At 30.6% G+C, this 13,929-nt stretch overlaps 2 protein-coding genes across 2 annotated transcripts; both read right to left on the bottom strand.

Moving 5' to 3' along the window:
• Positions 1 to 373: 373 nt before the first annotated feature.
• Positions 374 to 12,340, bottom strand: LOC122721682 (receptor-like protein 13). Its single transcript, XM_043950064.1, has 8 exons — positions 12,268 to 12,340; positions 4,798 to 4,953; positions 4,371 to 4,544; positions 4,191 to 4,265; positions 3,502 to 3,639; positions 3,268 to 3,414; positions 2,938 to 3,084; positions 374 to 2,845 (listed from the first exon to the last, which is right to left on the bottom strand). The coding sequence occupies exons 2-8, from the start codon at positions 4,820 to 4,822 to the stop codon at positions 1,764 to 1,766; spliced, it is 1,788 nt and encodes a 595-aa protein (XP_043805999.1). The 5' UTR covers positions 4,823 to 4,953; positions 12,268 to 12,340; the 3' UTR covers positions 374 to 1,763.
• On the bottom strand, positions 489 to 1,700 carry LOC122721788 (receptor-like protein 15). The gene has a single exon (XM_043950702.1). It carries the CDS (start codon positions 1,698 to 1,700, stop codon positions 489 to 491), a length of 1,212 nt encoding a protein of 403 aa, XP_043806637.1.
• Positions 12,341 to 13,929: the final 1,589 nt, after the last annotated feature.

Genomic DNA, 13,929 nt, shown 5'->3' with positions numbered 1-13,929 from the left:
ATTAAAATATTTATACCTTAATTAAGTAAATCAAGAATTATGTTGACAAAATTTTCAAATTAATTTCATTAACAAAAACAAAAATTTTTCTTCCTTTTTTCTATTTCTTATCAATAAAGTGTTATTTTAGTAATTCAATAAGTAATTAATTGTATAAAATTTAAAAAATAAATGCTTAATTATTAATAAAATTAAAATAGTATGTTTATAGTTATGTTATTTCGGTACAATATATTTAACTAAACATATAATCAACCATTTTTACTTAGTAATATATTTTTACGTTAAAAAAAGAAAGTTTTTTTATATTGTTAGTAAATAGATGAATTACTAAAAACTTTATTATTATTAATATTAACAGTGTGCAACAATTGTATTTAAATTAGCTTAAATCAAACTACAAATGGCAGAAATTCAAGAACAAAATGCAATTAATTGAACACTGTCAAACATAGATAATCAAGTATTGAACTTGTAGATTCTCCATTCTATGATACTCCCAATTTGGACAGTAGAGGAATATTGTCCACCAGAAAATAATAGCAATTGGTAAGGCTCGTTTCTATGAAGTAAAACCATCTTCGTCGCCAGTATGGGTTTATGTATAGAACTGCTGCTATTGCTAGCAACACCATGATGTACGACACCACAAAGCTCACATAGAAAACACCCATATCCATGAAGCCGTTATCTTCTTTTTCTTCTGTTGGAGTTACTGGTGGTGATGGAGATGTGTTGTTGCAACTCTTCGGCAGTGGCAGTCCACACAACAAAGGATTTCCCTCGTAGCTACTCTGGTCAAATGTTGCAAATTGTGCAACCCTCTCAGGTGTTTTGCCAGATAGATTGTTGTGTGCTACATTGAATACAGCTAGAGAATATAGCTGAGTAAGTTGAGAAGGAATTTTCCCTTGCAAATTGTTATAAGAAAGATCCAAGCTCTCAATTTGCCTTAGGTTTGAAAATGTGGGTGGGATTGCTCCAATCAACTTGTTGTGGGAAAGATTTAATACCTTGATCATGTCGAGCTTTCCTAATTCAGGAGGAATCTCACCAGTCAAATTGTTACAAGAGAGATCAATTCCAGAGAAATAGTGAAGGATGCTTGGTTGGTAAAAATAAGAAGAGTTCTTGGTTGTAAACTCTACTGGCTGTTCGGGTTGTACGTCAGGAGAATAAGCAACACTTGGAGCTAAAGCAGTGGTAGGAGGATCGAGTAAAGCTTCTTGTTGCCTATACCAATAATTACTGCTGCATCTTAGGCAATGAGGAATATGACCAGAAAGATTGTTATAAGAAAGATCAATCAAGCTTAACTTATCCAACTTGCATAGCTGAATTGGGATTTCACCTTCAAAATGATTATGACTCAAGAGAATATAGCCCAATGGAATCTCTCCAATCCATTTTGGTATCCTTCCTATCAAATTATTATGGCTAAGATCTAACACCACCAATGAAGGGCAATTATAGAATGAATCCTTTAACAATCCTTGCAGCATATTTTTAGACAAATGGACTTCTGTTAAATCTCTTGGACAGAAATTGGATGGTAAACTTCCAGAAATGTTGTTCTGTGAAAGATCCAAAATTTGAAGAGAAGACATATTCCTGATCCAATTCGGAATCTTACCAGAGAGGTGATTGTAACTGATGTCCATTACTCTCAAATTGTGGCATGATGGAATGCTTCCAGTCATATGATTATGGTCCGAATCTAACACATTTAGCTCATAGCAACCATAAAATGCATCCTCCAAAGATCATTGTAGCTCATTTCTAGACAAATAAATTTCTCTTATATTTGAAGAGAACAAGTTAGATGGTAGACTTCCAGAGATATTATTCATTGAAAGATCCAAAACGCGAAGAAAGTACATGTTCCCCGGCCACCTTGGGATCCTACCATATAAGTTGTTATGTCTAAGATCCAACACTTGTAAAAAGGAGCTGTTAGACAAGCTATGTGGAATGCTGCCAGTGAATTGATTGCCATCCAATTGTAACTCATACAGAAACCTTAAGTTAGAGATTTCAGAAAATATTTGGCCTTGCAAACTGTTGTTTGAAAGTATGAGTTCTCGCAATGAGACACAACCAATGGTTAAGTCCTCTGGTATAGTACCTGACAATCTATTGTTGGATAAGTCTAAATATCTCAACAAGCTCATATTTCCAAATGAAGAAGGAATGCTACCACTGAAACCATTTCCCAACATGTTTAAATGTGACAATTTTGGCAGATATGTTCCTATCTCTGGTGTGATGTAGCCTTGAAAGAAATTGTCTGAGATATCCAACAATGACAAATTCATATGGGAATGAATTGGTAATTTCAAAGGCCCTGATAAAGAATTGTTGATTAAGTAAAGTTCTTCCAATTTTGTGTTATTCTGCAACAACCAAGATGGAAACCCTTCTCTCATTTGATTGTGTGATAGATCAACAAATTGTAGGTTATGCTGGTGATAAAGGAATTTGGGGAATGCTCCACAATATCCACCACTAGATAATACAAGCCTCTCCAATTGAAATCTTGAGTTCAAGTACTGATCATCTGTTTCTGCAAATATTTTGTTACCCCTACTTTCCATGTACTTGAGTTTTGAATGGTTGAAAAATGAACTTAATGAGATTGGGATTTGAAAAAGATTGCCTGAAACTGATAGATATTCGAGATTTGTTAAACCCTCAAGTGGAGATGAAGAGATGTTTCCAATGAAATGATTGAAAGAGAGGTCTAATTGTCGAAGAGAAGTCAAATTTGCTAGACACAGAGGTAAGTTACCACTGAGATCGTTGTAGCTAATGTCTAGTATTTGGAGATGCTTCAATTTGCAAATACCTGAAAATTATTGATTTTATAATTTATTTTAGCTAAAGTTTGTGATTAAAATGAAAGAGATTTCAAATAGGAAGAAACTGCATTCGTTTTACCTTGGTTCATAGTTATGATACCACTAAATCCACAGCCCTGCATTGACAATGTTTCGAGAGAAGAAAGTGCTTTAAGATACTGGAGTAAGTTTTCATCCACCGAAGAGTAGTCTAGATATAACTCTCTCAAATTGGTGAGATTAGAATCTGTTTAAAAAGAATGAATAAATATTAATTAATTTTTAATGAATGAAGAGTAGTAAGTATAAGCATAACTACAAATAGGAAGAAACTACATTTGTTTCTTGGTTCACAGGTATGATGCCACATTTGTTTGAAACTATAAGCATAAAAAAGATCTTAAATAGGAAGAAACTACATTTGTTTTACCTTGGTTCACAGGTATGATGCCACTAAATCCACAGTTTCGCATTGATAATATTTTAAGTGAAGGAAGTGCTTCAAGACTTTGGAGGAAGTTTCCATCCACATAAGAGCCATCTAGATATAACTTTCTCAAATTGGTGAGATTAGAATCTGTTTAAAAAGCATGAATAAATATTAATTAATTTTTAATAAATGAAGAGTAGTAAGTATAAGCATAACTACAAAAAAAAAACTAACATTGAACAAATCTTGTCCCTTTTAAATCACTTCCGCTCATATATAAGGTCTTGAGATTGGTGAATGCTCCCAATGATTGTAACAGCATGCTGCTTCCTTTTATAGTGATTAGATAAAGGGCTCTCAAATTTTTCATTCCTACAAGTGAGAATAGAGTTAAAAATATAATACAATTTTCACTACATATATTCAATATTCATTTATGATTCTTTTTTTAAAAAAATAATTCAATATTCTAGTGCTTCAATAATAATAATAATAATAATAATAATAATTATTATTATTATTATTATTATTTCCAAATCTAAGTGGTCTAGATTTAAAACAAATTTTAAAAATTAAAAGAACAATAATGTGGTAAATCCACACACTAGCCATATATTAAATACGTAAGTAATGTTCAATTCATCATTTTTATACAGCTAATAAATATATCTATTTATGAATATAATAGATTTATTATGAAAATAATTGCTTAAAAATGTATAATATAAAACATAAAAATAATAATCCATTAAATTTTAATTTTTTTTCTAAGTAGTTTATAAAATTTATTAAATAATTTAAACGCTCTTTTCCTTTTCAAATTTAAAGTTTAAAATTTAAATAATTTAATATATAATTTTAATCAGTTTCAAATTTTTTTATTTAAAATAACAAAAAGTGTTAAGTAATAAACTAATTAATACCTCTTGAACCGATAAACTTTGTAATGTTGTTTCCATCCAAACTCAGCTCCTTCAAATTACTCATGGTATCCAATTCTGATTAGTAAGAAATAACACATAATTAAAACAATAATTATAAATATGAACAATTCAATAAATTAATATTTTAATGAGAAAGAGAAAGAAAAAAAAATATCTAACCTTTTAAATCAAAAGGTCCTTTCAATTGATTATAACTCATCCACAGAGTTTTTAGAGATGAGAGACCCTTGAGAGATGAGAGACCCTTGAGAGATGATAAAACATCATTTTCAAGGTAATTCATACTCATGTCTAGAAATTCTAGATTGCTCATATTTAATAATTCTTCACCACCTGCATATGTATAAAAACTCTTTATACATTAATTTTTTTATTTTACTTATTAAAGAAAATAAAATAAAATATTTTGAATAAATAATTATACGTACTATTGAAAGACTTAAACCCTTCAATTTTATTATACCATATACTCAAATTTTTAAATTTGTCAAGCTGTTCAATTTTACACTCACAAGCAACTAATTAAGAATATATAATGGTATGAGAGGACATATAAAAATGGAGAAAATTAATTATGTATGCTCACCTTCAATATTAATTCTTCCTTTCATGTGATTGCCATATAGATATAAATATTTCAAAGATGAGAGATGAGTTAGGGATGATAAAATATCAGTGTTGAAGTTATTAGAACCTAAATCAAGAAACTCCAAATTCTCAAGTGAGGATAACCTTTCAAAACCTGCATATATAAAAATCAATTATAATCATATATAAATAAAAATAGAGAGAAAATGTATGAAATGTAACTTGATGGATTTTCAAATACTCATTTAATTTGGATTACCATATGTAATGAGATGCAATTATAATTATGGTAATAAAAGATATAAATATACAAACCTTCATTCTTAAGACAACCTGTAATCTGATTGTAGTTTAAGTCTAAATGGTTGAGGTGTTGGAATGGAAGAAACAAAGAGGCGTTTAGATACCACATTCCTGCTGAAAAATCTCTTATACTATGAAGATTGAGTTGGATAATACGTCCTGTGGTGGCACTACACCTCACTCTTTCCCAATCACAACACTTGATAACATCAATTTTCGAAAAAGATGTGGAATAATCATAGTAAAAAGGAATATTTGGATCATGTTGAAGAGAATAATTGAGATGAGACTGAAGTTGCAAGAGAGCAATTCTGTCAGTCTCCCAACAATCAGCAGAGCACCAAATCCCTTGTAATAATAAAACCATTATCATTGCTAATACCATAAAGCACACCTTCATCACCTTCATTTTTAATATTTCTAGTTGATAGTATCACTTGCTCTTAACGCACAAGCTTTGCCCTATTATATATATAGGGCAAGGACCCAACATGGCATTGGATGTTTTGTAATTCAATTAAATCATCCCCTAAAAAATATATATTTTCCAATTAATATCATAAGTTTAGGGAGCGCGTGTCCTTCGATTTTGAAAGTCTTCCATTCATTTTCCACAAGAAAGCAACTTATCTTTTACTTTTCTTAATATAGATGTCTTTTTTATTCATTTATACTTTTTAAAAATATATAAATACAAAAAATAAGTTCATTAAATTTTGAAGGGTAAACCAACTGAGCAGAGTGAATTTAAATTTGATTTATTAGTTTTTTTAGTTTGAATTAAATTACATTTTGACTTTTTTTTTTTAATTCGAGTAGAATATTAATAAATTTTAATTTAATTTATTTAAAAAATTAATAAAAACCTTTAAATTTTTATCAAATTAAATCTCAAATAAAAATAGTAAGTGAAAAATAAATACTTTTGATTAAATATTTATATTTATAAATCAATTTATAAACTTATTAAATAAATATATTTTAAATTTTAAGGAACTGAATATTTACTGAATTCAAATTCGATTCATTTATTAAATCTCATTTTAAAAAAAAATCCAACTATCCAAAGTTTAAATAATGCCTGAATTGTTTGTTTCACGTAGGCTCTAAATTGAATTCTAATCCTAATACTAGTCAAACTTTTATTCATTAACTTTTTTAAAATAAATAATAGGTTTTTATTTAATTGGTGTAACATCATAGGGAGTTCTATATTTTTATTTTAAATTATAATAAAACTTTTAAATAACCAATCAAATTTAATTCTTCATTATAATTATATTTAGATAAAAAAACATTTAAAACTTTTTAATAAATAAAGCTCACCTTAATGAATTAAAAACAAATAATATATATAACATTTGGAAACTAAATTTTAACTTAAGTATTAATTGTGAAGAGTATTGTCTAGTCTCCCTCCATTATTGATCTTAATTTAAGATTTTAAAGGAGACCTAGACTTTAATTAATTCAATTATATAAAATTATGGTATGATGTTGTGAATTATTATTATTATAATTATTATTGACGTGGTGTAAGTTTATTGGGCGTGTAATTTGGTTTTAAAGCTGTCATTTTGTACCAAAAGTCCAAGTCTTCCTCTTCTTCCACCTCTATATTCATTAACAAATCCCATTATTTTCCACAAGAAAGCAACGTTTTTTCTTTTACGTTATTTTCTTATTATCTGGGAAAAATGTTATCATTTTTCTTTGTTTTTTTATGAGGGACCTTGACTTCAAGTCAACTCCTTCATCATATCTTAATAAAAATTTCAAATAGATTGAAATAACTTGTACAAAAGAATTATCTACCTTTAAAAAAAAAGAATTTGACTTCAAGTCAACTCCTTCATCAGATCTTTGTTAGAGATCTGATGAAAAATCCGCAATACATTTAGAGACAATCCTTCTTGCTTTATGAGAGAAGCACTCAGCTTAACATCACATACATCTAACCTAAAAATTCTAAGACATTGAATTTATGAGTCCTTATTTATATGCCTTACACTTAAAGGAAAGCCTCTTATTTATTGTTCGGAGATAATCCTTTCTTGATGGACTTGTAAAAAGGTACACACATGTAAGGACTTTATATCATTTTTAGTCCAAAACTTTAAGGCAATTGGTTTATGTGTCATCCCTCTCATGTATCTTTCAGTCATCTAATCTCTTTTTACTGAGAAAGCTAACAGTAATAAATTCAATTAAATTTCTGTATTTTTACTCAAATGCTAAATAAGTAAAATTTATTTATTTTTTAATTAAATAAACTCTCTAAATTTTACTTTAAGCCTAAATAAGTCATGACTTAATATATATTATTTTTTTAATTTAAAATATCACAAATTTTTAGTATTTTAGTCCGCATAAAATTTTTTAAAAAAATATAGAAATAGTAAATAATTTAAAATTATAAAAATAAAATCTTATTATTTAAAAAGTATTTATTTGATTACGAGTTATTTGATCCTAAAAATAAAGTTTAATGATTTATTTAATAAAAAAAATTAAATTGAACTTATTTGACCATTGAACAAAAATATAAAAATTTAATTGGACTTATTTTTAAATTCTAATAGTTCCATATTTCTAATATTTTTAAACTAGTCTAAGCTTAGTTTGGTCTAGTGATCGAAAGGATATGACTCATCTTATATTACTCAATTCTCACTCTACCGATTACTTCAAAAAACAAAAATCTTGAATTGTGATGAGATACATAACAATATATAGTATATAATTATATATCATCAAATATAACAAAGAAATTAATAGAGTTTATGTGGCGAGGAACAAATAAAGATATCAAATCAACTTTCAATGTTATAAAAACATTGATTGGAGATTAAAGGAAAAACAACACTTAGATAGCAAACAAAGCCTCTCGCTCCACTCTCTCTCGCGGCCCAAAATAGCACTTTTGAGCATGCCGCTTTTGGAATGAGGAGGAAGAATCAGTGCGGGTCTGGCTTGAGTCGGCGACCACTAGCGACTGGGAAGACGGTGGAAGACGTGGTGAGGGACAAAACAAACGGCAGTCTTGAGGGTGAAGATGTAGTTGAATAGAGGATAGAACATATGCGAAATGGGTTTGTTGAAGCTGCAACGCAAATGGAGCTCCGATCGGAGGGCCGACCAGTGGGAACAGAGAGATGAACGATGGAACCAAATGGCATCAATGGGAGGGGGGAGAGACAACAGTCATGCAAGGAAGAGAAGGTGACCCAAGGAGGAAATCTTGGGCAGAAATGGTGAGTAATCGATCTAAGAAACCTGAATCCGAGTTTAGATATGTTCCACCTTAAATTTCCAATGGTAATAAGATAGTAAAAGTCCATAATGCTGAGTTGAAATCTGAGGAAGAAAAATTGAGGAATGCTCTTATTGGAAGTGTCATTAGGGCTGCCCCTAGATTTATTTGGATAGAGAAATATACTATGAATAGATGGAGGAGGCATGGTTTGAGGACTGTTCACATGGTGAAAACAAATGTATTTTTGTTTGTATTTGATAGTGAGGAAGGGAGAGATTTAGTTGTGGAGGAAGGACCATATACTTTTAATAGGCAACCGTTTATACTAGTGCCTTGGCAACCTAGAATGAAGATGGAGATTGATAAATTGTAGAAGTTACCGGTTTGGTTCCAATTCCCATATTTACCTTGGGAATTTTGGTTTTTTGAGATGCTCAGCAGAATTGGGAGTACTCTAGGTAAGCCATTATTTTCAAATTGGTGTACTTCTGAGAAATTGAAATTGGGCTATGCTAGAATGTTGATTGAGATGAAAATTAATGGTGGTTTGCCAAATGAAATCTTCTTTGAAGATGAATATAGTGTACAATTGTATTAAAAAATTGTATATGAGTGGAAACCTATTAGATATATAAATTGCATGGGCTTTAGGCATAAGGCATCCTATTCTAGATCATGGGCTAAATAAGGGGACAAGGAAAATGTAAGGATGGGGTTAGAAAGGTGGAAGAAAATAATGAGGGGAAACAGGTGATCTCTAATAAGAAGTGTGCGGAGGAGGGGTTTGGGGAAAACTTTAGTGAGATAGATGAACACAAGAAAAGGATTGAGGCGGCAAAAATTAAAGAGAAAAGTAAAGTAGGGGTTATTAGTTCTACCAATAGTGAGGGGGAGAGTGTGGCTAGACGTGAGATTGTAACATCACATAGATTAGAAAAAGGAGATGGAGGGAGGGAAGTGGGAAGGGTGATTATTTCCCCTTTCAAAAGGGGATGATTGGCTCCTAGAATATAAGGAGTCTTAATGACCCTAAAAAGCAGTCAGAGGTTCACTCTCTAATTATTAGGTGTCAATTAAAGGTAGTAGCAATTTTGGAGACAAGAGTTAGGGAGTGTAATAAAGAAAATGTTCAAAGGCTTGAGATTGTGTAGATGGGATGTTGTATGGTGTGTTTTGATGTGCATTGGATAGAGTTGCATGTAATTATGGCTATTGATCAACTGATTCACACTCATGTTGAGGTGGAGGGTAAATGGTTTCTTTGATAGTTGTGCATGCAAGTAACACTAGTATGGTGGGGAGAAGTTTGTGGGGAAGGATTGAGCATTTTTTGAATGGTATGAAAGGAGCATGGCTAGTGCAGGTGATTTTAATACTACCCTTTTTGTAAGTGAAAGGTTGGGAGGACATGAAGCTATGAATCTAGATGAGAATTTTAAAGACTGTATTGAGAATGTAAGGTTGGTAGAGGTGTGCACGAGAGGATATTTTTTACATAGACAAACAACCAAGCTAGGTAGAATAAAATCTGGCAGAGACTTAATAGATGTTTGGGTAATATCCACTGGATAGATGAAATGAGCCAACAATTTTGCTCAATAAAAATCAATGCAAAGGAAAAACTCCATCCACAATGACGCCAACAATTTTGCTCAACAATAAATATCCAAAAAATTCCATGATGCATAGATCAAAAAGAACCCAATAAGTTGAGAAATCATCTTCATCGCGTAAATTGCTGGGAATGAGTAAATCAATCATTTGTCCTTGTGGATGGATATTAAGCCTCTCATGCCTACTAATTGGTGTACTTGAGATGTATTTTCCCTAGCTTCTGAAAAAAGACATTATATAAACTGGATTAAAGAGTTTTGTCATTCTAAAATTCAGGTTCATTTCTTATAACAAATATTCACTAGCATACCATATCTCAATAGATTGGCATAATTTTTCTACTGAGTGTACATTTCCATAATGATAGTGTTTTTTCAAAATCAAACTATATTGTTCTGCATTTTGGACTAGCCATCCCTTAGAAGGTATTGTTAAAGATTATCAATTCCTAATGAAATGAATGTAGCGGTGGCTTGCTGGAAACCTAGAGTTTTTACTTGATCCAGGATGTGTGATGTACATTGAGACGTAGGGCAGAAAAAACTTATGGTCTTGAGGATGTGGGTGAGTGAGATGGCAACAAGTTACTGGAAACAAGGACGAGTAACTAAGACAGCGATGGTGAAGAGAATAGTTTAATTCATTAAAATAATTTTTAAAAATTTTTTAATTGATTAAAATAATTTTAATTTTCTATGTTGCAAAGTTTGCATAGGTGTCAAATGGGTCTCATGTTTAATAATAAAAAAAGCCACATGTCATGCAACATAAGCAAAACCACACTCGCCCCAAATTTGATTTTAAATTTGGATAAAATTTCTACAAACCTTTCAAATTTGTATTAAAGTGCCAAAATTAAAAGGTTGGGACAAAATCGTTAAATGTGTAAACGTTTAGCATTTTAAGGTCAATTGCACATGCAAACCACAAATATATCCGGAACCATTCTCTAGCTCTCACAACCCAAATTCATTCCCAAAGTTTAATTTTATCAAGATTCTCACTAATCTTCAAGTTGGTAGAAGTGTCACTACAAGAACATTGCAGAACAAGGTAAAATGTAAATTTTTTTAGTGGTGAACACCAAATATCTTATGTAACTCATGTATTTCTTCTCTAGAGCTAGTTATTTCAAGTGTTGGAACTTGGAAGGGTAAATATTTAGCATATATTGACTAAATTCATATAAAATTTATAAAATTATGAAATTGAGTAAACCTACTTCCTTTTTTTCCATTACAACAGCAATGGCTTAGACAATTGATGTTGTGACCTTGTTCAAAATTTAGTTAATAGAATTCTAATGCACCCATAAGAAGGAAGAATGGAATAGAAATCCCAGGCCACCGACACCTGCTGCATCTAGAAAGGCCACATGAATACATGAACCCTGAATTCACATCATATGCACAGCATTGAAATTTATTAAATGGTCTTTCCATTCTTTACTGACCCAGATGAATCACTGCATAAACAATTCAAAATCCCTATAACTTTTTAATAGTTTTTTGTTGGCAGAAAATTTCCTATTACTGCCATTGAATTGAGCAAAAATCCAAATTGTAGAATATTCAGTTCTGCTAATTATGAGTTGGAGAATTTACAATGGAAAATATTAACGTCAAATAACTGTATGTCTTGTCTCTTTAACTACTTTTCTCACATCATATTGTTTAAAGATAATAAAGATAAACTTAAATGTATATGATTTGTGGTAAAATTTTATCAGGTAGCAAACTATAAGCTTGAAGCAGATAAATTTGAATAATTATCTTATGTTATTTGAATTTTGATAAATTATTTACATTTATTTGATTTTTGATGAATTTTTCTTCTTTTTGCATCTCCACCTAGGCTCAAGACTCTTGGCACTTCGGTGCACCCTGCACCTTAACAGCTATTTATCACCACCAACCATCCACAAGCAATAATTTTAGCCCAACTTAACTTCGTATGAGCAAAATTCACTGCCAAAACAAAATAAGCAGAAGTCCATAAAATTATTGAACCTTAATCATGCTGCGAAAACACAATTCTCAATCTCACCCTTTACAGAAATCAAAGGATTCAAATATCCCCTATATACAAATGCGTAAATAACCTAGGGCTTGCAAAATCACAATGAAAGAAGAAAAGCGCGAGAATTTCAGTTACGAAGCTACCCATTCATCAGAAACACAGAAAACCCATATCAAGAAGTTTCAAAATTCGCAGCTAGAAAACCTAATAGACAAAATCATAAAAAAAAGATAATAAAAAGAGAACGAAAAAGAGAAAAAATATGGCGCAAAATACCTGAAAGTAAGAAAGAAAACTGCTTGATGAGGAGATTGAGGAGATGAAGAAGATGGAGAGAGACGTATGGATGAGTGGAGCATGTGAGAGGAGAGAATTACAAATTACTGCGCTCTCTCTCTCTCTGTATTTTTCGCAGCTATGTTCTAAGGCCATCTCCAATGCTGTGCACCAGTTTTTTGCAACATTTTAGTGCGGTGAAATATTATCTCCAACCCTTTTTACGGATTTTATCACCAAAAAAATATTTTATTTATATTCCTCTATCTCTTTAATATTATATTATTTATTTTACTTAAATTTTATTTATATATATCACTCAAAAAATTTATATAATTTTATATATTCACTCTAAATACTTATATATTTTATATTTTCATACAATATTTAAATATTTAATTATTTTATAAATAAATAAAAAAATATTAATTATAAAAATATATTAATTAAATAATAATTATAAAAAAACATTACTTAAACATTAATTATAAACATACATTAATTAAACATTAATTAACAAATTAAAAATAAAATAAACTCATTCATATTAAATTATCAATAAAAAATTATAAGCTAATTTATATGATCATTTGAATTTGTATATTGCTCCTACAAATGCTCTATTAATGCATTACGAAGTGCAAAATGAAATCTATCCAACGGTCAATTTTTTGATAAGATCTATTAGAATACTGTTGGTGTAATTATTATCTGAGATTCCATCTGACTTCATTGAAAAATGTGGGGATAGAGATGCATACTATCTGAAGGTCGAGATCGAAATGAAATCCATCCAACGGTCGATTTTTTAATAAGATCTATCAGAATACTGTTGGTATAATTATTATCTGAGATTCCATCTGACTACATTGAAAAATGTGGGGATAGGGATGCATACTATCTGAAGGTCGAGATCGAAATGAAATCCATCCAACGGTCGATTTTTTGATAAGATCTATCAGAATACTATTGGTGTAATTATTATCTGAGATTCCATCTGACTACATTGAAAAATGTGGGGATAGGGATGCATACTATCTGAAGGTCGAGATCGAAATAAAATCCATCCAACGGTCGATTTTTTGATAAGATCTATCAGAATATTGTTGGTGTAATTATTATCTGAGATTCCATCTGACTTCATTGAAAAATGTGGGGATAGGGATACATACTATCTGAAGGTCGAGATCGAAATGAAATCCATCCAACAGTCGATTTTTTGATAAGATCTATCAGAATACTGTTGGTGTAATTATTATCTGAGATTCCATCTGACTACGTTGAAAAATGTGGGGATAGGGATGCATACTATCTGAAGGTCGAGATCGAAATAAAATCCATCCAACGGTCGATTTTTTGATAAGATCTATAGAATACTGTTGGTGTAATTATTATCTGAGATTCCATCTGACTTCATTGAAAAATGTGGGGATAGGGATGCATACTATCTGAAGGTCGAGATCGAAATGAAATCCATCCAATGGTCGATTTTTTGATAAGATCTATCAGAATACTGTTGGTGTAATTATTATCTGAGATTCCATCTGACTACATTGAAAAATGTGGGGATAGGGATGCATACTATCTGAAGGTCGAGATCGAAATGAAATCCATCCAACGGTCGATTTTTTGATAAGATCTATCAGAATACTGTTGGTGCAA

The sequence above is a fragment of the Manihot esculenta genome, chromosome 14 (genome assembly GCF_001659605.2).
Source record: "Manihot esculenta cultivar AM560-2 chromosome 14, M.esculenta_v8, whole genome shotgun sequence".
Classification (NCBI taxonomy): Eukaryota; Viridiplantae; Streptophyta; class Magnoliopsida; order Malpighiales; family Euphorbiaceae; genus Manihot; species Manihot esculenta.
This window is presented reverse-complemented; position numbering and strand designations above follow the sequence as displayed.